General features: G+C 41.9%; 1 protein-coding gene and 2 long non-coding RNA genes across 4 annotated transcripts in view; 1 reads left to right on the top strand and 2 right to left on the bottom strand.

The window, feature by feature from the left end:
- The window catches only part of LOC116323493 (transmembrane protein 132D), a 53609-nt gene extending 26199 nt beyond the window's left edge, over nucleotides 1-27410 (top strand). For both annotated transcript variants that reach the window (XM_039620539.1, XM_039620538.1), the window contains 8 exons: nucleotides 2987-3863; nucleotides 12108-12245; nucleotides 19100-19292; nucleotides 21156-21299; nucleotides 24384-24589; nucleotides 24858-25122; nucleotides 25282-25473; nucleotides 25561-27410. In XM_039620539.1, the coding sequence (XP_039476473.1) occupies nucleotides 2987-3863; nucleotides 12108-12245; nucleotides 19100-19292; nucleotides 21156-21299; nucleotides 24384-24589; nucleotides 24858-25122; nucleotides 25282-25473; nucleotides 25561-26874 (3329 nt within the window). In that variant the 3' untranslated portion in view covers nucleotides 26875-27410. The remainder of the gene's footprint in view (nucleotides 1-2986; nucleotides 3864-12107; nucleotides 12246-19099; nucleotides 19293-21155; nucleotides 21300-24383; nucleotides 24590-24857; nucleotides 25123-25281; nucleotides 25474-25560) is intronic.
- LOC120443009 lies at nucleotides 1030-1846 on the bottom strand. Its single transcript, XR_005615059.1, has 3 exons — nucleotides 1783-1846; nucleotides 1134-1458; nucleotides 1030-1048 (listed from the first exon to the last, which is right to left on the bottom strand). It is a non-coding gene; the product is annotated as an uncharacterized LOC120443009 (long non-coding RNA).
- LOC120443008 lies at nucleotides 6244-8871 on the bottom strand. The gene is made up of 3 exons (XR_005615058.1): nucleotides 8697-8871; nucleotides 7453-7514; nucleotides 6244-7260 (listed from the first exon to the last, which is right to left on the bottom strand). It is a non-coding gene; the product is annotated as an uncharacterized LOC120443008 (long non-coding RNA).
- Nucleotides 27411-27918: the final 508 nt, after the last annotated feature.

Genomic DNA, 27918 nt, shown 5'->3' with positions numbered 1-27918 from the left:
AGCCATTAGTGCGCATTAGAATTCACAATGGATGCTAGGGCTTTTTGCATTTTATTAGAATAATACAAAGATTGATTACAAGTGAAGAAATAGCGCTAAAAGAAAAGCACACTGAAAAGCAGTTAGCTGACGTGCAAATGAAAAGCCTTTCATACAAAGCCACGAGACAAACTGCGGGGCAAAATGCAGCTCATTAGACACAAGTGTTTTTATTAAAGCCGGCGATGGGGAAACATTATTTTGAAATCAACATGCCTTCGATGAATGAAGTCTCGAAGCTGTTAAATAAGCAGACTGTTGTTTCTTACACGCACAACAGAGCAAACCAACTTCTTAGGTTAAAGTACTGCAAGAAGTGAACACGACCATATTGATGCATGGCAGTAAAGCTCTTATTAGGTATCTTTGAACAAATGATTGAAGTAAAATAAAAAAAAGAAAAAGCGGTATGACACACATGGAAAGCTCAGTTTTTGTATTGTCTCATTTTCATTTCGGTAAGAAATCCTACCTGAAGTTAATTTTCTGCTAACATTCAGTGGTAGTGCTTGTAAATCTAATTTCATGCAGGGAGCATTTTCATTTGGACACAGAGAGGGATGAACAAAGATTTGATTATCAACAAAACATTGGCACAAAAAAGGAGCATTTTTTTCTTCCCCCGCACACAGAAAGCACTTAACCTACATACTGTACACCACTAAGGTGGAAGCCACTGAATATGTTCCCTGCTGCAGTTTTTACGACAGTTTTTGGTGGCGTGAACATCTGCATGGTAACACTTGTGCTCTCTGATTCAGCCAAGGAGGACGGGAAGCTCAGTGTCTTCAAAGTGAGTGATTTGAGAGGCTGGAACAGCTGGTGTGCCAGATTTGCTCTCGTGTTTATCCATTCAGGGCTGGACTCTCATCATGGGAGAAGTTTGCTTGCACTGGCTACTTGATAAATATCTTAAATATTGGCAAAGCAGAAGGACGAACCTTCTAGCCAATCGTAAGCAAAGCAGCCTCTGGAGTCTGAAGATAGATTGCGTGCTCCAACTGAAACTCTATTATCAAGAAAAAAAAGATGTGAAATGACAAGAAGTGTACATTAAACTCAAACATAAAGATGTGAGCTTGCATGTGACGTACTTTACAGCGGCGATGAATGCTCCCTCCTGGAACACAGCGAGCCAGTTTATATTCACTCCAACTGGAGGTGCTGCCAGCTCTGGTATTAAATAGCACATCTGTCAGTGCCCACTGGAAGGCTAAGCCAGGATAGCCTAGATCCTAGCTCCAGTTTCTGCCTCATGCAGTGTGTCACCCACTCAGTGAACATGACTGACACTATTTTCTGTGTGTGGAAGGGGAGGAAATAAACGCTGTTGTCGTCCTCTGAGGGCTGCTGGGCTGACATGATAGTGACATGTACAGTACAGTCGCTGCGTGTGAAGTGTCAGGCCAGCTCGACAGGCTCGATGAGGGAGGATGAAAAGCAGAAGCGGTCGTGATAGACGGACCCATCAAGAGCCGGCAGCCATGAGGGACACGTGGAACAAATTTGACACGGAAAAACTTCAAACCTTCCTCATTTGATAAATAATGATTAATAATTCAATGGCAGATAGCATTCAATGCGGCATTCACTCTCTCATGAATATACATAAGTCAGTAGATGTAGATCTGATCTCTGTTTTAAGACACTCTGAGTTTGGGTTTGCTGCTATGTTCACAGCAGCCTCATCCAGATTGTTATAGTAAACATGAGTGTTTCTGTTTTTTTGTGTTCATAACTCACCAAGTAGGGCAATTAGCCACCAGATCAAAAGTGCACACCCGGGTCAGCAGCTATAATCTTCATAATTCTGTCAAAATGGACACTTAATGAGGACACATGACGCATGAGTGACCTCTGCTGATTTCCAGCGCGGTAAACACTCGCCATGAAATCAGATCAGGGGACATTTATGCTGTTCGATTGATTTGACACAGCGATTGCAAAAAGGTCATTCTTTACACTTGGGATTAGTATTTACAGTACTCCTGTAACTCTCCTGTTACCGCTGTACAAAACACACCGACACAGACCAGCTGGTGTACAAACGCGTACCTTATCCAGTTACCATTTTTTTCAGGTGCATGCTGGTCTATTACATCAAATCTACTTTCTTTCATTTGATATAATGATGCACAGCCCTGTTTGTCACTACTTATTCCCCCTGCCTAGAGACAATCTGAAAAGCCATTTTAATCCCAGTGTTTGATGGCTTATTTCCACTTTGTGCCAGATGTATCAGATTGTACCTTCTCATGCTATGGAGGGAAAACAGAGACACTTTTGAACATGACAACACAGCAGGCGACATTTTTTAAAGAGCATTTCGATTTTGGAAAATAATTTCCATAAAAGTCTATATTTGTTATTACACTATCTGTCTGCAACCTGATTAACTACCTGGAAACAATTACTGTGCAGAGAAAAAGGCTTTAGTCAGCAAATGGGCGTTGAATTGTTACAATTCGGCTAATAACAGGCTGATCTGACTTTTGGGGAAAGCAGCATCTTTTACTTGGTCTCATCCTGACTTCATATTTTATTTCATATTTTCTCTGTTAATGTATTTTAAGGCCACATCAAGCAATCTGATGTGACACCAGGACACTGGGAATGTTGTATTTTTTCATAAAACAAACACAGTTCGTAACCTTTTACAATTCCAATAATTTGGTGACAAAGCCAAAGAGTTTAACATCTGCTCCACCTCTGCTATAGGACTTTTAAGATTAAGGCCAGAGGCCTTTTAGTCTAATATTTTAAAGTCCCACTCAGTTGATCAGTTGGCCTTGTATGACTTTGATATTCGTGTGTTTCGGGGACACTGCTGGTCTTCAAACATGACAAAAAGTGAAATCCTTCAGTCCAGTTTGTGTAGATTTATTCAGAAGTAGCGTAAACGTTTTGTCCTGCAACAGTAGTGTAATTTTCGATTTTCCTCTTTCAGATTTGAGCAGTAAAGAACTGACCGACAACAAGAGCCCAGTGCCTTTCCCCGTCTTCTTGCCGGTCAGCTACGAAGTAAAGGATGCCGACTACCTCTTCCTAAAAGAGGCTGGGCAGGACTTCATGAGGAACTCCAGCATGCAGAGTCACATCCAGCCCTTTGTTATTTTACGAGCCAGCCGCCAGCCGGCGGTCAACGCCAGCTATCGCACCATGTCTGCAGAGAAACTCGTGCCTCTAGATATGGTCCAGTCTGTGAAGCTCTTCAATGCACCAGAGGTCTTTACCTTTAACTGGAAAATCCAGGCCTTTGTCCTGACGCCTCGGGTTTTCTCCTCCAAGCCCAAAGTCAGGGTGCTCTTCTATGTTGCAGGCAGGGATTGGAACAGAGGGGAAGGCGCTCTGGATGAGCTACCATGTGTGACGGTGTATGCGTTCTGGCAAACCCAGGAGGTGAGGGGTTCCTGTGCCATAGGAGGTGAGAGGGGGACCTGCATGGCCGAGCTGGTTCCTACACCTGGCTGGTTTGCTCCAGGGTCAGAGGGCACCAGTAGAGAGAGGCAGGATCCATCTGCTGGGAACCCTGTGGAGCTGTACTACCAGGCTCAGCCAAAAGTCAGAGGGAAGTGCAATTCTGTGGATGGAAGTCGGTGGGGGGGTTCACAGCAGCAGGCAGAGTTTATTCCTGTCACTCCCATGCAGAGGATTGCAAGCGTGCGTCTTCTGCAGGTGCCTAAGGGGATGGCAACGCTTTCGCGCCTCAAGCTCGGCAATGCCATCGTCATACGGACATCTTCCAAACCTCTAAAGAAGACTGACATCGCCACCTTCTACATACTCATGGCCAGCTCTGCTCAGCTGACTAACTTCACTCTCAGGTAAAACTGCATTTTTTGCCACCCTGCAGTTTGCAGTGGTCAGCAATATCACGGCTGACCACATGCTTCCAGTATTATAAGAGAAACTCTGTCCCCGATTTACATGGGCCTGTTATTTCAGCAAAGTTGAAATCATCTGGTCAGCAAAACCTCAGAATGGGGAACCGCTCACTAATAGTATTAGTCATCTTCCCTAATTCTTACCCAAATCCTTTGCCATCAAATATAAGCGAATATTGAACGAAATGAGATTTGGTATGGATTATGACATTTCTCTGAAAATATCATAGCTGTTAACCATCTTTCCTGGAAACGGGATGGATTATTTGAGCAGCAAAGCCTGAAGACATTAAGAGCAGTTTTAACAGCAGGAGTCATCAAGGTTAACACGGAGCAAATAATACTATGTGTGCCATATACCTCATTATTTCCTTTATTTAAAGGGTATGCTCAGGATCAGTGCACAGTGCTGTAGAGTGTATGCAGATCGCGGAGATTAGTAGCATGGCTCCGTCTCACTTTGCAATGCAGAATGCTTTTGAATAGAGATGAGAGCACTTGTAGAACCATCTTAAAAAGACTGTAATTCCTCTGGAGACCTCTGACATACTTGGTAATGAAGGCTAAATTTATACAGACACGTTTCAAAAAACAGCCTTCCATATTTCCCAAGAACCAATGCCTCAACCAGCTGACTAATTATCCTTAGCCTAATCTCACGGCTGTCTCTCAAGACGTCAGTCTGTTACTTCCCTTTTACAGGTGAAATGATGCAACGCGGTGAGATTGGCACCTCAAAACTGGATTTAAATTAAATGCTTCCAACCCGCACTCACCGTTTCATTGATGGCTTTCACGGTCATCTGCAGCCTTTTGTTATCATCATCCAGGCGAAGATCAAACAGAAGCACGCGGCGGCAAAGCTACATTTGTCGAGGTTGGCTGTCAGCGCAGACAAGCAGAGATTTACGTTGACCCGATTAGAGGCAGGTTTTACAAATTGTTATTCAAGACACTATCAGCTTTCTTCCAAGTCAGTGAATTATTGTCTGACAGGAGGCGTGAAATGCATTTTCCATACAAGACTCACTTATTAATTGGCTTTGTTTGAGAGTGTCATAAATCTGTTGCTGAGTGAAGTCCAGGAAGGTGTCCTGACTTAAGAACCGGCCTTAAAGGCAGCACCGAAGTGCAGAAGTGCCGGTTCCTGTACAGTCTGCACTCACAGAGTCAAATCAATACCTCAAACACTTTAAAAGTGACTTCCGCCTCGACTTGCTCATGCGTGCTTCACTGAAGGTGAGTGGGTGAGCAGACAGTCATGGATTATTAATTCCCCTTTTTTAATTCAATTGTGAATGCTGGAAAAGGACCATATTATCCGAGCTGACAGCTGTGCATGGGTGCACTTGTCCTCCTTGTCAGGAAGCAACATTTCTCTCAGGTACTCGGCTCTTTTGCAAAAAGAAACATGCAAACTTGAGTCTGAAGGTGGTTTATCAAATATTTCAGCTGTCGCTGGATTTCCAGAAGTATTATGAAATAGCTTCACGTTTGTTTGTTGTTGTTGCTTTTTAAGATTAGACCATGTGCTTAATTTCATTATTTGGTTTCCTGTTTGTTTTTTTAGCTTAGGCAACGGAGCCAAAAAACCAATCCCTGCTTCCTCTCTTTATTGTGTCACTTTTAATCATTCCTGCTTTAATTCATTTACCCAGTCATACACAAATGACCCAAAAGGAAAGCATTAATGCTGCCTCACTTCTTTCCTTTCTTCTACTCTTCTGTTCTCTGGCAACATCGTTAGAAAGGAAAATGAAGTCTCTTCTGTACGTGTTGGTGACTACATCCATGGTTTTTTTTAGACCATTAACTTAAAATATTGACTGTATCTTTAAGTTCCATACTCAGTTCCACAGCACAGCCCTCCCCCAGCTTATCAGCACATTAAGAAGCGCTGTGCATCCAGTCCTCAACAGCTGTCTGTGTGCTTTATCACTGTCTGAATGTTCCATTAAGCTTTACTTAATACTCTCTCATCAGCATGATAAACCTGTTTTTGATGGCTATAGCTCCAGTCAAGGGAAATACAAATTCGAGGTTGATTGAGAAAAGACAAGCCACACCTGTCCGTCCGTCACGGCAAAAACGAACCTGTCATTCTCAGCGAGGCTTTTGTAAAGGTCACAGATAAAGTGTTGTACTGCCGTCATCAGGCTACCCACAGGAAGGGCAATTAGATTATCCTTTTACCCAGTTGAGTGGAATGAAGTATGAGCAAGTATGAGTGTATTTTTCCATTTTTGTCTCAACATCTATTTAAATTCAGTAATCAGACTCAGTAGTACCCCCAGCTCCCCCATTCTAATGGCTTTATTTAAAAGTAGCATTGAGGCAATAAATTAACAGTGAGTTTCTGTATCTACAGGACACCGCGTCAGTGAGCTTTTCAACCACGGGTCTAATCATTCAACTCGGTGACAAATAGGGCTTTTACATCTATTTTAGTGCTGCGGTCCCTGCCATCTGGCAGGAGTGTTGGCATGAACATCTCCCCAACTCCCTAAACTGCTCCATAAGTACGATAAGCACGTTGCCGATGGCTGGCCATCAGACTGGCTAAACGGTGGACATTTGCCTGCATAATTAACGATTGCATCTGTTTCCGATTGCACTGGGGTTCACTGTGGTGCTGTGGCCCCGCAGTGATGCACTCACAAAGCTAAAGATGGGAACACAAATTATATCAGCGAAGTAATTACAAACCCTATGTAGCATCTCGATAGCAGCTTTGATGATGGAATGCATCTGGGCGAGCTGGAGGATATCTTCTAGGTCTTTGATCAAGCTCAGCCTCTGTTCTTTTGCGTTGCATGTGCGCTGTTTCGATTGTTGCTCTGTTGGCCATGTGTCTGTGATCAATCAATATAAGTCTAAAGAACACTGCAGTGCAAACAATAAATAAGGAAAAGGAGGTGGCTAAAGAAGGCCGAGGGCAATCAAGGCTCGCATTGAGTGTATTTGAAAGTGTGGATGTCTACTATTGGGGCCAGTTCTCTTGCTGGCATTGTCATGTGCGTTAGTGTTTTTAAGTGCGTGCATGCGCACCTTAAGTGGATGAAGAGTATGCAAAAGGTGAAACAACAGTGCCACTCATGCCTTGCCTGGTCAGAAGTGAGATGGATGGCAGGTGCAGCACCTGAGAGCTGCTTTTCTCACACAGTGCCAGCTTCGGTCTCCACAGCCATCCATCTTCTCTGCCTCAGTGCCTCTCCCTGCCCGCCGCCTCCTCAGGCCCTGCTAACTGAAGCTATGGACACTGGTTCATGTTCCCAGCCGCTCAGAAGAAATACGCCTCCTCGAGTCGCAGGGGATTCTTTTTTTTGATGCAAGGGAGCTGAGAGACAGAAAAAAAGGGGCTTTAGATAAGTCTTCTTGTTACTGTCACTTTTTATTAGTTAAACCCTGCTCCACTCAGCTCAATACACAGAGGTGTTTCATCGGCGGGCACGTTATTCAGAGGCCATTACTAGATTAACAGCCCTCCAAGGTGCTCTCATTAATACACCGAACATGCAATCCTGCTTACCTCACTCACAGTGGATTAAAGTTTTGGCCCACTGAAAGTAAACTTCACAATCTAAGTAAGCACTGTTGAAAGGAAAGATAAAAGAAAAGAAGTAAATATAATGTTCAACCAAAGCTCAGATATGCAGTGCGATACTGAAAATAGAAAAAGAAATCATATTGCAGATTTCCGTTCAATATTGCATGTGGTAGTTTGATGCAATGCGTGTAGATTGTGTTTCATGCTTTGAATTTTAATGCCCTTAAAAGAAGAATCACACTTTGCTATAAGTATAACACCTATTCTTATAAGGTACCCTATTTTTCAGACTATAAGGCGCACTTAAAATCCTTAAATTTTCTCAAAAATCGACAGTGCGCCTTATAATCCGGTGAATAAATTCTGGTTGTGCTTACTGACCTCGAACCGATTTTATGTGATACACGGAGCTCAAAAATCTGTCAAAAAATGCTTTAGTACGACTTTGGTAAGCTACGAAGTCGCACTGCTTGATGGATTGTCGGAGTATTACAGCTACCGTAGTCAGGAGCCTCGCTGAGTAATCTGGGTCCAAAACTCCGTCCGCTTCAGGTCCCAAGTTCAAACGAACACTGCAGCATCACTGAGAGTTTATAACTAAATTCTTTCATCTTTAATAAAATGATCAGTGCTGCTTGACCAGGTGTAACAATTAAGTTTAACATCCAGGCATCCATGAAAACAGAATTTATTAAATTTAACCGAATTAGAAGTTAGCAGGAAGTTAGCTCGCTAATTTCCACTTAAACATGATATAGCGTGTTCTGACTGAGAAATTTCTGAAAAATTTAAATATACCGCTCTGCTATCACTTCCAACATAAATGAAGACAGGAAACTAAACAGCAGTGACTTTTGTAGGGTTACTGAAGTTGGGCTAGCTGGTATATAATGATGTGCTACGCGATGGCTAGCGACACAGCTATGTTAGCATAACATAAACAGTGAAGCTGGAGGATGAATGCTAAGGTTTGTTTAGCTTAATGCGCCGCATAATCCAGTCTGCCTTATGTATGAAAACAGACCCGTTCAACAATAGTGCGCCTTACAATCCGGTGCACCTTATGGTCCGAAAAATACAGTATATGTGTTTTAGTTAAACACTGAAATAAAGTTTTCAGTGGGAGCATTGTTATTTTTTACACAGATTACGTTTGATAAGAAATTTGGAGACAAAAAATAATTATCATTACCTTAGTTGCACCTTCCTTCTTGTTATCTCCTTACCTTCATCCTAATCAGGGACTTGCAGGTTCCTCTTTGCTCCGCTCTCATCTGCCAGCTGATATACCACCAGAGAAGCCATACACCAGCAACAGAATCTCACTCTTCCTTTTGCTTTATGTGATGAGAAGTGTTAAGAGCTAGAGCTGATTTAATTAGTTTCCAGTCTGTAAGTTGACTTACATTTCTGACTCGCGTTCACCATAGCAACCTCTGTAGTAAAACTGGGAACGATGGCAATAATAGAAGCTTCAATTGAATGCTGAATTCAGCTACCCAGATTGCTACTGAAGAAATGAATATTATAGCAGTGTATAACAGAATAAATATTAAAGCGATTAACCTGTTTCTAAAAAGGTGGCTTTGAGCTGTGTGCAATCGTCACAAGTTACACCACTAGATGATTTCACCCTTTAGCCCTCTGCTCCATGTAGGAACCTGTATTAATCAGACAAATGAGCTTCTGAACTGAGCAGCTGGAATGGAAATCAGCTGCTTCAGGGTCATGACGGCGCAAGATTAAACTGTTGAAAATGATACCGTTCAGTCCTTTTTAATTACGACCTTTAACCCGTAAGCTCTGTGTCCATTTTATATTTTTAACAGTGTCACCGTTGCTGCAACAGGAGCCAGATTTATTCATTCTGAAAAGGAATGAGGGCGATATTTCTGTCTCACATCCCAGCCATTAAGACAGCGAGTGATTACAGGGAAATGCGGCTCCACAGCAGAAACTTCAGCGCTAAAATCAGTAGCCACTTGAGACCTTCCCTCCCGATTATATTTTGCATGTAATCTGGAGCGAAGGTCTCAAGCGGTTTTGCCAAAGATGTTTCTTTCCAGATTACATGTTTGCTGTGCAGATGTTGTTACAAAGAGTGGCTCAGATATGTTGTACAAATGTAAAAAATGTGCACACGAGTAACGCTTTTCAATTAAGAGATGATGCATGCTTAGGCTGCTCTCCTGTCACCGCGCACAACAAGGGAGTAACGTCTTCTCTTCTTTTGCCTGCTTTTGAAATACAACAGCAAAGCCAAAGAAAGAGAAGCGCTCAGATTGCTGTTGCTCCTATCAAAAATTACACCTCCTCTGAGACTCATAATGCGCTCAACAGTTGTGTTTATCTCAGAGATAAACCACACAGCTTTGCATGCAGATGAAAAACAAAGAATCACACGAGGATGTTTTTCTGAACATTCGGATACAACTTCTCTGTCTTGTTGCTGCATATTCAGCAAGTCTGGCATATTTACATGTGTGCTCCTCCTGGCCTCCACAATTCTTCCAGAAGAGTATCTCATTAACATTTGACCTACTGCAAGCTGCTTATGCTGGGAAAGCCCCACAGGGAAGGTCTGTTCGGCTGCATAATGCACACCATTTACAAATTAGAGGCCAAGAAAACTAATACTCCATTAGTACATTTTGAATAATGAGAGCACATGAATATAAATAGAAAGAACAATGTTTTCTTTGCACCTTTAATTGCACAGAGGTGATGGTAATTACAGGTTGGGATAAGGATAAATATGTATATCACAGATTTGTGTTTTTGCATTTTCTCTCTCTTACAATTTTCTCTACATTTTCTTTTAAACTGCTAAATGTATGTACAGAGTCTAATAAATATTGCCTTTGATTGATGTTCTATGCAATATCAGGGTTGAGAGGTAACTTGTTCCAATTATGTGTTATAAATGTAATTAATATTTGTATAACTAGTAAGTTATATCAGGAGAAACTGTTTTCCCATTAGTGATGTGCAATGATTAATAGGTGACCCATGGTACAGTATCATGTGTTTTTATAGTTATCTGGCTACCTCTTGCCATAATTGGGTGTTCACTTTGATAATTAGATACCATTTTTTTTAACTTTAACACATTTTAATAAAAAAGTCTGGAAAAATATGAATAAAATGTCCTGATATAGCTCGAGACAAGAGAGAAAGATTCCTACAAACAGCTTGAAGCAACAAACTAAAGGTACTCTCCGGCTGATGTGCTTTTAACACTCGGCTTATATTTGTTATTCAGACTTTCTAAAGGTCTTGGCTGCTTTTTCACTCACTTTCACTACGATTTTCCCAACAGTCCTTGGTTTTGGTTTTTTGTGTATGTTTTTTTTTTTTTAGCTAGCAGGCTGTCACAATACGCATAATTTGTCTGTCTTCTTCAGCTGAATCTATGAAAGACAACACAGTTTACCAAACAAAAATAGTAAAATGGTACAAGTGGAGGACAAAAGAACAAGTAGTGGGCCTAAAAAAAAAAACTATCTACAGCAGATAAACAGTATCTGAAAAGCCCAGTGACCGAAATGGGAAAAAATCCAGCAAATACCTGACTGAACCAGATGATGAATGTGCATCATTGGAAATGGTTTCAGTGGAAAGATTACCATTCTTTAAGGGAGGGAAATGGGAAGAAAATCCAGATGTAAAGTTCTGCTTTAAATCATCATCAGTGTATATGGAAGACATCAGGAGAGAGGAGCAACGGTGAGTGTCTACAGCCATCTGAAAAAGAGAGTGAAGGCTCTGTCATGGTTTGTGGCTGCATTTCAGCCAGTGGTGTTTGGGGGCTTGTCAGATTTTAATCCACCATGCAGTACCATCTGGAAAGCAATGATTGGCAATGATACCAAACACACTGCCACTGTGGTAAAAGCATACCTGGATCGAAAAGCACTGGCCTCCCCAGACCTCAACAAGTGTGGGATCATCTAAACAGAGAAAAAAGGCAGCCAACATCCAAAGAGTGGTTTTAAATGTCCTTCAAGAAGGCTGGAGAACTATTCCTGAAGACTACTTAAAGAAAGTACAGAAACCTTTCCTAAGAGAGTTCAGGTAGTGCCGAAGAAGATGGTCATACCAAATATTGACTTTCAAATTTGAATGAATCCTAAAATCTCTATTTTTGCCTTACACACTGTATTTCCATTAATGTTTGTACATTAAATTACTGCACCGGTCAGATTTGAGGCTTCTTCTTATTTTGTCATGAGATTGTTGAGGCAGTGTGAGACAAAAACTATAACCGGACAAAAACCCTGTGAGTTACCAATACTGTTCTTTATTTTAAAATGGAATAAAGTTACCTCCTTTATAATTAATTTAATTAATGCTCTATCTATTCGGTTAGTCCCCAGGCCTGAATATCAATTTTATGTAGCTTCCTTCTTATTACTGAAATGGATTTATCGTGAGAAACCAGACAAGATTAAAAGCATTAATTAAATTCACCTATAAATGAATTTTAAGGTGGAAGTTTAAATCTATTGTACATGAGGGAACTATATTTAACACATTTTTTTCACAAGCAAATTCCAAAACTCGTGAAAAAAGAAAAAGCCAGAAATAATGTAAAAATTTATTGCATTCTTGACCTTTTCATTTTCGACTTTTCACAGAGCAACAGTAAGGAAAGGTGTGACCTTTCGAACAGTAACACCCAGTAACTCTTTACTGTGGGACATCACTCTGGATTTGAGTGCGGATGGAGCCATCGCTGTTATTTGTCAGAGAAAGGCTCCCATACCTGGGAAAAGGCAAGTCTGTTCTCTTCACATTACTTTATATGTCACTGTAGACTATTCATGTATGTCTGTTTTTTTGTTGCTGGGAAATCTATCACCACTGATATATTTAGACTGCAGAGCTAAAAAGGGAATTTTAATGCACTGTGGGCTGCCGGTACCTCCAGCTGTTTAAAGCGGAGGTGTGTCTGCATTAGAAAAGCAAATCACAAACAGTCTGTACTGTACATGTCTGCATGTATGTGGTTCATTGCATATTGTCCAGAGGGGATATACTCTCTAACCACTGGCTGACTGCAGGTATTCTTGTAAAGAAAGTCCTTGTAAGGAGGTATGCTTTTTACGCTCCTTTAAGTCCCACTTTCTGTCTGCACTTTAATTATTTCAAGACATTCACTAACTGTGAACATTCAGGCATTTCTAGCATGTAGTACCCTGCTTTATTTTAACCTAAAAAGTGCAAGCTACAGAGTGCATCCTGAGCCTTGATGCTAAAACTATTTCCAAGACATCTGCAGGTTGGTCTGATCAGTCAGCTCTTTGGGTTTCTAAGAAGTACTTAACTTGCTCCATAATCTCATTAAACAGGACTACAACCATTCCCTGACAACCAGCCTTTCTCAGATGTCCCTTAAAGTTCAGCCAAGTGCAGCTTCATTTCGCTTAACTGCAATGAGCTGAGTACAATTAAGAGTTAAGTCCGATAAGCGTGGCCCGTGCCTCCTGAGATTAAAAGACACCTGTTTTTTTTCTGCTTTGTTTTTTAAAGGACAAGGCAAGGCAGGGGAAAAATGTTATGCCATGGTCTGTCGCTCAGGTTTGCTTATTACTGTACCTTTCTGCTACTGCTTACAGTGGAGTTGCCACAGGGATGTGTTAAAAACTCCACTGCCTATTTGTAATGTGTGGTTATCAGGTATTAATTGCATACGGAAGTGATTTTTTGGTCCTTAAGTGACAGTTTGACTGTGCAGCCTCTATTTGTGTCTCTGTTTTGCTTCCGCTGTTATACTGAGGGCTGTGCCATGAAGTGAGTCAACTCTCTTTATCTAGGCAATCTCAGGAGAAACTCTAACTTAATGGCTGTAACTTAATGAGTCCCAAATACTATAAAAGAAGGGTAATTTAAACTGCATCTCTAACTGTCCAGCATCACCATTCCTGGATGATCCCTTGGAGCTTGGTGAATGAGAAGCGATAGAGACTCTGATTTTTAGAAATCATGTAAAGCCTTTCAGTTTTCCTGACAAACACAAATATTCAATGCTTCATTTTTCTCTGCTGGCAGCAAACAATTCCAGGCGATTTCATTGGCCTTCATTTGAGGACCTAATCCTAAAGCAGACAACTAAAGCCTAGTAGACTACTCGCTGACCTTTACAGAAGATTTGCAAAGTGTAGTAACCAGTTGGAATTGTTTTTTATTAATACTTGTTCTTTACTTGGTCCCCAGAGCGTTTACCCCACCAGGGTTGCAGCTGAAAGAATAAGGCTAAAACGGTCTTAAACACCACAAGCAACACACGAATTTGATGGAAAATGCAGTCACGATGACAGTCAGATCTACCTGTGGCTTATCGATGGGGGCAAGGTTTCCTCTGTGGTTATGGCTGCACCAATCGGCACAAACGCTGGATGAAAAAAAATAAAACAGCGCAGTGGAACATTATTTTCTCGTGGCACTTCCGGGCTGCAGAAAAAGTTAGCAAGAGTGCACTTGGTATCCACGGGCTTAGAGTTTGCTCTAGTGTGATATATGCAGCTCTACACCCGTCCATGTTTGTGATGGATCACCTGGTGCCAGCACTCACCATTTTCTGTACCATTTAACACTAATTCAGGCTAATTGCACAGCCCTCGGGTCTCTTCACACGCCACCTGAGTTTGTTTCAGAAAGTTCCAGTAAAGTTTGTCACTGACCTGCCTACATTTCCTCAACTAATACATTTGACAGCGCCACAGTCTGGGGGCCCATGGGAAATCTCAAAATTGTATCATAATTAAATAAAGGATCGACTTTGTTCGAAGACAATTATTATATTGAAATTTGTATTATTATTAAATTATATAGGCAAAAGTGCATTAGCGCTATGCTAGCAGCTTTCTGAATCAAAATGACAACATAGTAACAAAGACTGTGCTAAAAAGCTTTTTATTCAGACTCTATGTAAATGCCACAAAAGCAGAGGATGACTGGTTTTCTTGCAATTCTTTTGGAGCGCATAAAATACCTTTCATCCAATCACCAGAAACATTTCCATTACAGGCAGCACAGATGTTAACCTCTGGATGGCAAGGGTCATTCCAAGATGTTTAAAATGTAGTGACTCATGGGTGAACCTGAAACGGTCAGGGTGGGGCCCATGGGAAATCAGAAAATTCAATCAGAAATGAATAAAGCACTGAAAATGGGCTTAGAATACAGTGGACACGATTTATAGGCCTTTGTGCATTACCATGCGCCCTAATACAAATGGCATTATACGAAGAATGTCACGGAAAGAGAATCTGGATGCTTTATTTATTTATTTCCACTGAATAAATGTTTTGCATGGTGGTGAAAAACATATGCAGGTACCTTTAGAACTCTTCCAGCTCAACATATACACTTTAGATTTAAGATGGACCCAAAAATGTCATTTCTAAGAGTTAGATTCTGCTTCTTGAGCAATTTTAAAGAAATGTTTGTGAAACAAAATTTTGATCTCTGTGTGAATACATACATATATATATGTATGTATATATATAGACCCACTATAGCGCTTCATTCAAAAATGGTAAAGCTAAGCGTGCTTTTGTGGAAGATTACTTTGTCAGATTTCATACAACATTAGACAGCTTGCCGTAATCTGAGAAACAACACTGAATTTATTGTCATTATAGGTTTGACCTCATTATGTTGTTTTCCCCATTTGCCGTGGATTATGACATTGTTTATTACAACTTCTTTATGGGTTAAAATATTTATTTACCCAGTCTTTTTGCTAATCCTCTCTAAAATGTCATGAAACTAACGGAGCCCCTGCTGGGAGCGTCTACTGTCACACCACTATGGGGACTTTTTGGACTTTTTGCTTAGCTGGCTTTTGCAAACACCGAAAGTATTTGCTGTATTTATACATTTAAGCTTTATTTATTTATTTTTATCCTCAGTTGCAAAGGGCTTGGTGTGGATCTTAATATTTAACCACTGCTATTCTCAGGCAGACTGCCATCTGTAAACAAGATGCTGAAGCATCCATTCCCTGTAAGCTCCACAATAAATTACAGGGGGTGTAAATAACACACACACACAAAACAGCCCCCATATTGTTGGATGTGTGTGTTAATACAGACTTCATACCACATAGGCATGTTTATCTGAATTAAACATATCTTGTTTTGACAGTTGACCAGCATGCGATTATCTTATTCCTGGGTCTTTGAGCGATAGCCTAAAATGATTAAATTACACTCAATCTCTGTCTCGCTCCTAATGATGACAGCTATGAGTGAGAGAAGCAAACAGAGGCAGCTTTTTGTGTGCCTTGTTGCTGCGCTCGGAACTTAATGAAGGAATAATAAAAAACTACTTTCAGTTTCTCCAGTTGTTACTTCAGAGCAACAAAAGGCGGCTGGTGTGCAGCCTTTTTAGAGGTCATTTTCATGCTGTGCCTCCACACGAGTCAGACACAGATTTATAACATGGACACACAGATGCAGTGAGACTGATAACGCCCATGTGCTTATGCTTATTGCGTTTTTGTCCAGCAATACATCTTTTCTGCAGCTCCATACAATGCCCGCAAATAAACCCAGGGTACTAACTACTACAGGCCCGTGGCAGAAAATTGAATCCGTGGCTAGGACGCTCTCTTGCAGCTGTCATCACTGAGAGCCTATTATAAGTTACACAGGCTCATACTTTGTTTTGTATTCAGGATGCCGCTGTCCTCAGACCACCTTTTATTCTACACCCATTTAACGCGACCAGCAACTCGAGGGGAGTGTCAGCAAAGAGAAATTCAGCTCTGCTCTTTTCTAGTTTAGCTTGTGAAGAAGCCTAGAGATGCAAAGCCCACTCCACGGCTAAAAAAGAGAAAGACTGTCTTGTCACAACCACTAGGATCACATCGCTCTCTGAAAAAAAATTTTTTTTGCTACACTTCTATCCATGGGGCCAAATTCGTAACATGTCACTATGAATTTTAAGATGAATATCTCTAAAACTCCAGGCTCAATCTCAACTGCTTTTACTTCTTCCTCGTACTGAAAAGAGCAAACCCACTCTGAATTGAAATTTCCTTAAAAAAAATCAACTAATTAATTCATTAAAATAATAGTAATAATAATAATGATGTTAGGTTTTTACTTGATAGTTGAAATTAAAGACTAAATTCATACGACAGGAGTCACCTCAAGGCATTTTGTATTGTAAATTAGAGAGCCTACAAAAATACAACAATAATACACAGGCTTCATTTACTATACAGTGCAATAGCTGGAGACTGTGATTCTGCCGTTGTGCCACAATAACAATGACACATCTCTATAACTCTGGTTAGAAAAAAAAGATCTTAACCCCTTGTGAATGAGGGGACAGCTGAAACTAGCATCTATAACTTTATGAATCATGAAGAAACAGAAAAATGCAATAAGCCCAAAGAACATGTACACACGGGTTTCCACACTAGAAGCATGTTTCCACACACAGCGTCATCAGCTACAATTTTTGGCTCCAGCAAAAATGTTTCAAGAATCACTGAAAAGACTGAGATTGAAGATTTTATGCAGACATTCAGCAGTAGCAATTAGCAATTAGCAGTAAATTGCATGTCGCATAACGTTAGTAAATCAGAGCGCTTGATTTAAATATTCTCTATTCTGAGAAAGGAAGGGGTGGACAAAGAACTAACCCATCCATCCATCCATCCATCCATCCATCCTCATCCGCTTTATCCGAAGTATGTTCGCGGGGGCAGCAGCCTAAGCAGAGAAGCCCAGACCTCCCTCTCCCCAGCCACCTCCTCCAGCTCATCCGGGGAACACCAAAAGCGCGTTCCCAGGCCAGCATGATAACATGCTGATTTTTGTCTGAAGCCTTGCTGTGCCTTGGCCTTTTGGAGCTGATAGCGTTGCTGTAGCCTCACTGTAGGGCCTGTAAGCACAATTGCCAAATAGTGCTCATATAGGAAGCTCATGCAGCATGGGGCTTATAGCAGACGAACAATCGGTAAACTGTCGACTCCAGCTCCTCTTCTCCATCACTGGCGTCCGAACAAGACAGCCGAGATACCGGCTTGAACCTGTGTGGGGGAGGTGCTTTTTTGAAGCCATCCTAGTGATTTGCAAAATAAGGGCAGCCCTGGCGGAGCCCATCACCCACCGAGCACAATTTTCTTTGGCCCGTAGCAGTGGGCCATTGTTCCACAGGATTTATTTATTGTTGGCACTATATAAATAAGACTGAATTGAATTAAACACAGTTTATTTAAATATCAAGTGAAAAAATTAGGACATGCTCATTTTCTGTGTTAAATATCAGTCCAATTAGAGTTAGCAGTTAGCAGTAGCAATTAGCAATTAGCAGTAAATTGCATGTCGCAAACGTTAGTAAATCTATCAGAGCGCTTGATTTAAATATTCTCTATTCTGAGAAAGGAAGGGGGTCAGTTGCAAAATTCTCTTAGTTGCCACCTCGTACACATAATATTATCACTGCATTGTCTTTGCAAACACTGACACTACTGTTTTATGCTAAAACCCACTTTGCACTGAGGCAGCGCTTTAGTAAATCTGACCCATAATATGTAAAAGACAAACCACAGAACATCTTTATGTCCCGTTTCTCTCTGCCTTCCTTTTCCTCTCTCTCTTGGCACTGTCGATTGAATTACCACCACAGGTGTCCACCATGGGACTCCCTTCTTCAGAATCCTGGGATTACCACCATTCCCTCATCTGGCATCCAGCAGGTGCTGTACTTTTGCAGGAGGATGACCGGGGAATTGATCACCCAGTGTGCTACTTCTCAAAAAAGTTCAATAAGCATCAGATGAATTACAGTACAATTGAGAAGGAGACTCTAGCGTCAAGGTGTGCCCCTTGTTGAGCTTGGGTTCTGCCTGAGGCGCCTACTTGGTCCTGTTGAAAGGACTTTAACATTGTTTTCTCCTGATAATATTGTGGCCGATGCACCATTGCAGCATCTCTTAATGCTTTTAGGCCCCAGTTTGTTGCAGTTTTTACTCTCTAACAGGGGGGCTTTTTGTATTTTGTCTGTGTTATGCAAGTTTCCAGGTGGAGCTGACCATTGGTGGAAGAGGGACTTGTGTTCTCCTCCTACTTCCTGTTTCCAGTTTTGTGTTACAGCTACAAAAAACAGTGAATTGAATCTGAAAGTAGCAGAGTGCGCCATTTCTTTTACAACCTTTTTTTTTTCTTTAGAGGTTTGTATTTTTCTTTTGGGGTTGACTCACTAGGTAAGTTAGTTCTTTTATTTCCAGTGTGTTTTGTTTGTTGTTTTGGCCATCTGTAAACTAGTCATTGTAAAGCTGTGTGTGTGATTTAATCACTCTGACCCATAATATGTAAAAGACAAACCAACCTCAGAGGTACAATGCTTGGCCCCAGGTCTCTATAATTGAACTGAAAGTGCAGAGTGAAACATTAAAGATACACAGGTCTCTATAGAAACATTAAAAGCTACATTATTGCTTGAAACGAAGAGCACACGAGGCAACATGAAGCTGCACTAACAAGAGTCTGATTATCTTCATTTTAACACAAGATGTGTTGTACTGAAATTATAAAGCAGGTGTGATTTCACGTGTATATAATGCATACTTCATCTGTCAAATTAACACAGCTCTTTGCTTACCACTCAGGCTTGAAAGCAGTTTGCTGGAGGTACTTCAAATGGATTTTGAAGTTGAGGAATTGAGCAGCCCTCTAGACAGCCAGGTAATCATATGGAAGCTGGAGCTACCATCCACATCCAAAAATGGAGTCAAGACTGAAGGAGCCATGAGGATCTATACCACTCAGAGAGACTTTGTCGGCCTAGCTCCTCTCGTAATGGTGAGTTAGCTGTCATCTCTCGTGTCACACCTAATCAGAGTAAAACACCAGGATCGATGTTGCCGACAGCAGCGTTTCCAATAATGCTAAGATTGCATCCTTTGAGCGTCGGTGCATGAAAATATCATAAAATGCACTTTGCTCTGATCTGTTCCTGTCTGGTTTGCATACACAGAAGGCTGGATATGCTTTGGACTGTTTAGTAAATGGCTTCTATTTTGAGCAGAGTGTGACCTTGTGTTGTTGACTGTCAACTAGCTGATGTCTCCTCTGTGTTGTTCGGCTCTGTTCTAGCGTGCATTATGTGGTCATTCTCTCCTGCTAACAGCTGCTTCATGTGCTTCTATTTTGGTGCCGCAGGCCTCTTTTATTGTGCTACCTCTATTATTAACCCGTGATATAATCTCCTCTACTCAATGAGAAACATTATAGCACATTTAATTACCGTACTGAATCTGAGTTATCTGTCACCGGGGCCAGCTCCTAACTACAACACTGTTTGGAGGGATAACTTTCACATTTGTTCGACTACATATAACTGAAATATGTAATTTATACAAATAAAAGATAATTGCTATACTTTTAATGAAGGCTTTGGTAAGATTATGCAGGCTATATGCTTCATTTCCATCTTAAAGGTGCTGAAGTGCTCAAAGCTATGTGGAAAAGCTACAGTATCCCGATTTGTAAATTTGACATGGCTCATCTCGCTGGTGGATTAGAAGCTGACCTCAGGCCAAACAGGAGGAGATTTGATGGTTGGCTCGAGGGGACATTAGCGCTGACTGATCACTCTTGGCCTTGCTCCATGAACTCCGCTAGTGCTGCTGCTCACTACTTCTATAGGAGGGGGGAGGAAAGAAAAAAGCTTCACTGATACTACCTTCACATCAGTTTTCAGTTGCACGTTTATTTATTTCTGCCTAATTTAAAGCGGTTTTACTCTCGAGGGGACACGTTTCCATCTGCTTCATTTTCATACTTGGAGTGGCCAAATGTCTCTTTATATTTGATTTGTTCAGTCACAGAACTGCACTGCACTTCAGCTTATAATATTCGATTAATTCAGCTTCATTTAAAGCAATCTGTTTTCTGTTGTTTTTTCTGTTTTTCATAGAGAACAACACTTACCCATCTGCTTCACTTTCATGCTTTGATTATCCAAGGATTCCTACAAATAGCTATCAGTTCATTTTAACAAGGCACCTCGCATTTATAGTGTTACGTAAATAGCCTTCATTTGTGGAATAAAGTGCTTTAGAGCTCACCTCTTAGTCACCTAACCCGTACTCAAAGACCAAGGGAAGCTATTGATCAAACAAGGCCCTAGCCCAACCAATCTATGCAAAAAGACAATGAGACAAAAGGAACCAGGAATCGAACCACCAACTCTTCCAGAACCAGACGAGTGCTCTCATTTCCGTGACATTTATGATTAACAATGCACCGTGCATCGCAGGCGGGCTCTGTGTGTAATAAAGACTATTTTTAGTCCACGTTTCCGGTTATTTGCCCATGTGTGAAGTGATACAGCATCCCTCTGAGGGACATGCCTGTGCAGTAAAAAATCCAAGATTAGCTCTTACTTCCATGTGGTGACCGGGCCATCACCCAGCCTTAACTCTACTCCCCCACTTGCTTCCCAAAGGGGGATTGGCCTTCTTACCTCGCCACCGCTGCTGAGTCGCTGAGTCACGCTTCATCGCTCGTGTCTCCTGCCTACCTCCTTTAACTGCATCCCATGCCACTCTTATTAAAAAATAAATAAATTAAAAATCATCATCACTGTGACAGTAGCACCACCACACAAACTCTAAAACTGAACTGGAATATGAAAGTCATTTCCCTTCGCTCTCTCTGCAGGACACGGAGATTCTGAACACCGCTGTGCTGACGGGAAAGAAGGTGGTGATGCCTGTGAGGACGGTAGCTGTGGAGGAAGATGGAGTAGTCACGGATGTGTCTGATTACACAGACTGTAGCTCCACCGATGAAGATGTTCTCAAGGTAGGATTACTTACTTTACTTTATTCCCCATCTCTTTGGTTTTAAACGTTCCAAGAACAATGACAGAACAAAGGATGTGAACTTCAGTCGTATGTCCATCAACAACAATAAAGTGCTTCATGTTTGTATCTTGCTTCCCTGTCCTAATGTTGAGAGGCAGAAGAAAGTTGAGTTGTTTCTTTTTAATAATCCACATGGACAAGGTTAGTTTTATGTGTCAAGGGAAGGACAGCTGAACACAAAGAAGTTGCCCCAAAGTCACTTTTGCTCTCTCCCTCTTTTCCACATGGTAAAACAAACTATTAGTGAGACTTTGACAACATTTCCCATCAATCTCCCCGACAATGAACAGCTACTGTGCTAAATTGCTCACAACATGACCTCTCAGTCTACCACTGTGCTTCCATCCCGCGACTTGTCCCTTTTATCCTGTATAAGTGAGCACGACTGACTGCCAAAAAGCCGGCTTTGTTTACTGAGGAAATTGAAAGTCAGGTGCCTAGCCTTCGAGGTCAAAGGCTCTTGATATATTTACCCAAGATTAAAAGAAGAAATAGACATGCAGTAGGCTCCAGTTCTCTGGCGCAATCGAATTTTGTAGGTTTATCCAACGGAAGCTGTCCCAGCTAATAAATAAATGCACTTGCTGTATGACGAGATCACGGGCAGTAAGTGTACCTGTATCAAGCACAGATAGGTGCGGGTTATAGAAAAACAGATTTATTCGGAACAGTCAACAGGACGAATGTGGACTAAAATATTCTTTTTCAACCTTGACTATAGCCATGTTGTATGTTTGCTGACCAGATAGCAGATTCAGTCACAAATATTCCCTTTAATCTTCTTAGTCTAACAGCTTGACTCAGATATATTTTCTCCTCTATTTTGCCTGAAGATCAAATCTGCTAGTGATAGATGGGGAAGGATTTATCTGGAATTTATAGCTCACATGACCCCGAAAAAAAAAACCCAAACAAAAAAACAACTCCCTGTTCTTTGGTGGTAGCGAATCGCAAACGTGTAGAAATGATACAGAGAGAATTATGGAAATATCTTAAGGTATGAAGGATTTACATGTGAACATTTAACATTTTAACATCTTGATCTGGTCAGTTAGGTATCAGTCGGGGTTGTGAGCTCAGTTTCAGCTGCTTTGGTGCTATGCTGGTGCAGTGGATCCTGGGCTCCTCCTGGTGTACGACATTATTCCTGGAAGATGAAGGAATAGATACTACTAACAAGCCCCCACGCTTGCTTGACCTAAATCCAACAGAACTCCTCTGGGACTTTATGTTTCTGTCCATCCAACACCACCAGATTGCACCTCAGACTGTCCACAACCTCAGTGATGTCCTGCTCTACATCTGGGAGGAGATCCCACAGGACACCGTCCACCATGTCAGGAACACAATGTTGTCAAGCATGCATACATGTATGTGGGGGCCACACAAACTGCTGAGTACCATTTTGAGCTGTTGCAATGAAAATTCAGCAAAATGGACTAGCCTTCCGCATCATTTTTTCACTTTGAGTTTCAGGGCGTCTTTGATTCCAGCTCTTGGTAGGCTGATCATTTTGATTTGCATTTCGTTCCTAACACATTACCCAGTCCATACCAGTATAGATATCCAGCATGATTTTTGACCCATTGAGATCTGATGTGTTTTCAAAGGGTTCCTTTATGTTTTCTTTTGAGCAGATGTTATTAACCAGAACTTTTTATTAGGTGATATAGCAGTTTAACCAAAAAAATTTACATCAAGTGGGAACTCTTGAGTACCTCTTGGAATATGGATATTTTAATTGTGCACATTCAGTAAAACTCTATGTGCATGTGCAGAGTTGCGTCAGTGAAGCGTGCATTTCAGCTTTTTTAATTTCTGCCTGTAATACTGTACCCAGTGATGAAAGCCAAATCCTATTTTAACATAAATATCTTTGCGATACCAAAAACGGTGAGGGATATTCTTGGACAAAGGATGAGATTATGACTGGAATGAGTTGGCGGATGGCACATTTAAAATGACATTCCCTTTTAACTTATTCTTCGGAATATTATTTGAACACAGCAGACGGTGGAGGTCCTGGAAAGTTAGAAAATTAGCAAATTGCCTTAAATCATGGCTGACCAGCTGACTTCCCACACACTGCATTAAATACATGAAGATTCAACACAACTGCACTGAAAATAAACGAGCCCTTCTCTGTTCTTCTGTATTTGCATGGACATTTTTTCCCTGACATCTATTTGAAAGATTTTGTGCCACTTCTTAGAAATATGCTGTTAGGTATGAAAACAGAAACTGCATCTGAGTTAGCAGCAGGGCTGACATGATGAGTTATGGGGTTATTCTAAAGATGTGCCACATCCACGGGATGCAGTTCCATGATGCAATGATGACAAAGGATCCTCTAAAAAAAAAAAAAATTGCACGACCCGGTGACAGCACATCTCCTAAGTCTTGGGTCCACGCTGCTTCCAGATGTAACTTATGTATTCATCCTTTAGCCATCTGTCAACGTCAGTGTATTTCCTTTTATTCCCCTGGGTGTTTTCAGTCACTAGAGTTCAGTGATTTGTTAATTATCGTATTGTCCAAAGACGACCAAGTAAAACCTCCTGACGTGACGCAAAATGATGTTGAAGCAGCTGCCCAAACTTGCAAAGGTCACCTTTGAAATTCCGTTGTAATGAATGCACTTGGTTGTGAAGGACTGATGTTCAGCGTGCACCACATGATATTTAGATTAACATAAAACTGCAATGCTGCCTCTTCCCAACGCCTCACACCGGTGATCATCACAGTAGTTTATTAAAGCCAGCTGACATTACTGCGGTGACACATCCAGTGCAAAACTGCTTCACGGCTATTTGTTGTTGCAGGAATGGCCGATGTGTTAAAATGGTGACTTTCATGAGAACTCTTGATTATTTTTTGTCATTGGTAGGAAGACTAATATCGCCTTCATTAACAAGTTTAATCCCGAGTTTGATGTAGATTGTTTACATAATCATCTTAGACAAAAAATGATAAGATGCTCACGTGCCGGCGGACTGTTTCCATTTTATCTTTACCTCTGCAGGTGTCCGACAGGTGTGACTATGTTTTCGTAAATGGAAAAGAGGTTAAGGGGAAGATAAAGATGACGGTAAACTTCACCTACAGCTACCTGAATGCTCAGCTCGAACTGAATGTGTGGATGCCCCGGCTTCCTCTCCAGATTGAGGTGTCAGACACAGAGCTGAGCCAGATCAAAAGCTGGAGGGTACCCATCCTCACCTCAAAAAGGTAGGAAACCACTAACAAAACAAAATCCCTTTGCTTGATTTCTACAGTAGGTGTGATTTCCAGGGCCATTTTTTTTTACTCATACAAATTTAAATCATATCTCTCTGAGGATTTAGAGGTTAGATTCCATTACGTAATGTACTGCAATAATTCAATGTGATCCAATCAAATAAAGAGACAGACAGGGCTGAGTGATTGATATAGAGGTGAAAGCATGTACTGTTTGATAGGCCTGACCTGCCTGTATGTTTTTGTGCTCATATCCCAGGACTGGCTGGACCAGTGATGAAGACGACCGGAAGGGGAAGGGCTGTATGCTGCAGTTTCAGCATGCCCTTGTGAGGGTGCTAACCCATTTCATGGCAGAGCAAGAAGACCCCCGGGATCCAAAGGCCTATTTCCTGGGGTCTGATTGGCAGGTGGATGTCACAAGGTTGGTTCGATACTTCATGAAGGTGGAGGACACTCGAGTGGCAAGGCTACAGGCAGGAAGAGTGCTGTCGGGGAAAGACTTTGGGACCACTGCCATCCAGGTAATAAACTGGATTAGTCTTGTGAGCCAGCTCTAACTTGCTGCCTTTTCATAGATTAACTCTTTTTCTGAATTGAACCGTTTCTGTCTGAGGCAAAGAGTTAAAAATAAGATCAAATCTGAAGCAGCCTAAAAAAATGACTTTACCTGATGTTGACAGGTGTTTTCTCCACTATCTGATGCCATCTTGGCTAAAACAACTATCAGAGTTGTGGATGACAAAGTGACCATCACAGAGCTGGGGGTTCAGCTGGTTACAGGGCTCTCCATGACATTACAGCTCAGTGCAGGAAGCAACAGGGCCATATTGGCTACCACAACCACACAGGAGGTGCTACAGAGTCCCAAACAGGTAACATCCTTTATCATTTTTTAAATGTAAAGATTTTAGATTCAAAGATCAAAGTACAATCTTTTTACAATTTCTTTGTTCTCTTAGGAAGCTTTGGTCAGTGCCTGGATACAGTTCAATGATGGCAATCAGACACCTCTTGACATTTATGATCAATCCTTTTTCCGTGTGACGGTGACCTCTCTAGATCAGGGAGTGGTGTCGGTGCAGGGCACGCCGCCAGCTGTGGTGGCAGAAGGAGAGGGCGAGGGAGTCTTGGTCAGAGTAGAGATGTCCATCTGTGAGGCCTGTCAGAAGTCCAAACGCAAAAGTACTTTTGCAGTAGGCAACGGCACCCTCAAGGTCAAATTTCAAGCGAACACTAGGCGATCAGATGGAATATTCGACAGCAGTACTGTTAGCAACAAGGAAACTGACTATGGGAACGATGGGGAAGAAGTGGAGCGTCAGAGGAAGCAGAGAAAGCCATCCCAGGATGCTTCACCACGCATGCCGAACTTAGACAGAGAAGAAAGCGCCATGCAGAAGATCACGACCACCATCAAATCTACAGAAAGAACCCTGATAACCAGCGGTAGCCTCGGAGGAGTGGGTAAGACCAGTAATTCAGGAAACCCTGGTAGTCCTACTACTGTGGCTAATGTCAGCCTAATGAGCAGCCCTGGTGAGAACAGCAAAGGATACGGGTCAGACAACATGATAGTGGAGGATATGAGCAGTGTTAGCTTCACCAGCACGGTGAAAGTTCCTAGGAATCTGGTAAACTCCAACAACTTCCCCACCAAGGTTGAAACCCCTGGGCAGGGGACGACAGAAATAGAAGTTGGTGGTGAAGAAGTTTTGGCAAACAGGCCTCTAACAGACTTGGAGATTGGCATGTATGCTCTGTTGGGTGTCTTTTGCCTGGCCATCCTGGTTTTTCTGGTAAACTGTGTCTCATATGTTGTTAAGTTCAGGCACAAGAAACCGCCCTCTCACGGCCAGGAACCCACAGGCCACAGGCACGACTGGGTATGGCTGGGCACAGATGCTGAGCTGGTGATGAGTGTGCCGGGCAGCCCGGTCCAGCAAGACTCCCAAACTACAACCACTGTGATAGACATTGGGCCTGATAAGACTGGCTCTCTTTCGAGGAGGCCCAGTTGTCTGGCCTCCGTCACAGATTCTCCCCTCAGTTGCGTAGGCTCCCTCAGAGGCAAACCGATGCCCACAGAGTCCCTCCACTCGCCCACCAGCAAGAGAAAGAGAGTCCAGTTCACAACCTTCTCCACACTAGAGCGCCAGCATTCACCACATCTCCCACCCAGAGAGAACGGCCATGGCATCCATTGGGTTGGAAAGGAGGACAGCTGTGGGGAGGAACCTCAAGTGCCCATCACAGAGCCTGGGGACCAGTTATAATAGAGAACCTGATCAGACCTCACATGTACAGCAGATGTGGCTTTGATCACCTCAATGCCTTTGTCAACTCTGAAAACTGTCGAGAATTTGTGATTTTGGAATTGCCCTCCTCTACATTTCATTACCTATCAAGGCCTTTTACATGTACATGTACTGTATATTATTGTTAATATTGGAGAGTTAGATGTGTGTGATCGTGTTTGAGACGGCCAATTCAGACGGACTCCCTTTTCACACAAAGCCACCAAATATTAAAGCTGCATGTGGATATCTACTTCTAAATGGTTGCACTCACATGCCGATGCATACAGTACAAAGACACCCAGAGAAAGTGTCTCCAAATTGCAAATATATCCCATATCAGTTGTAATACAGAGCATAATCTGACACTGATTTCACTAGACATACGGCTTTGATTAAAATAATAAGAACCAAAAGGGGTGTTTTCTATTATGCAACATAAAAGATGTATTTGTAATTTTAAGTTGGGTTAATTTTCAGTTGCTTTTTTAAAATTAAAACGGACTAATCTTCAATATTGCCTATTAATTGATTTCCTATGTTAAGCACCAGCCACTTGAGTTGGTCATCTGCTGCAGTTTTTTCTTTGCTTAATTCAGAGATGAAGGTTATTTCCATCTGCAGTACTTTACATTCGGAAAAGTGGCTCTGTTTCGGGACCCCTCACAGATTTCTACGTGGATATGTGGACAGCATGAGGTGGGGAGAGCAGCATCGAGACCCAACACAGAAAAAACACATCAGGAAGAAGAAAGACACACGGGAGCTGGGGTGAAGGTCGTTTGCAAAGCGACTTGAAGATGTGCAGCAAGTGTGTGCAGGCTGAAGCAGCTTAAACAGTGCTTCCTACATGGGATTTGTCAGCTGGATGTATAGAAGACCATCAACTGAGCAGTTAGCTGAAGTAGGCTAGCGCTGGGACTCACCGTCATGCTGGGATCGTGGCCGAGCTCGTCTTTGTGGCCTGCCTGAACTAATGCAGTTCTTGATTTTACAGGTCTTTGTTACAGTGCTTACACTGGT

The sequence above is a fragment of the Oreochromis aureus genome, linkage group 12 (assembly GCF_013358895.1).
Source record: "Oreochromis aureus strain Israel breed Guangdong linkage group 12, ZZ_aureus, whole genome shotgun sequence".
Lineage (NCBI taxonomy): Eukaryota > Metazoa > Chordata > Actinopteri > Cichliformes > Cichlidae > Oreochromis > Oreochromis aureus.
The sequence above is the reverse complement of the archived record's forward strand: the minus strand, read 5'-3'. Positions and strand labels throughout refer to the sequence as shown.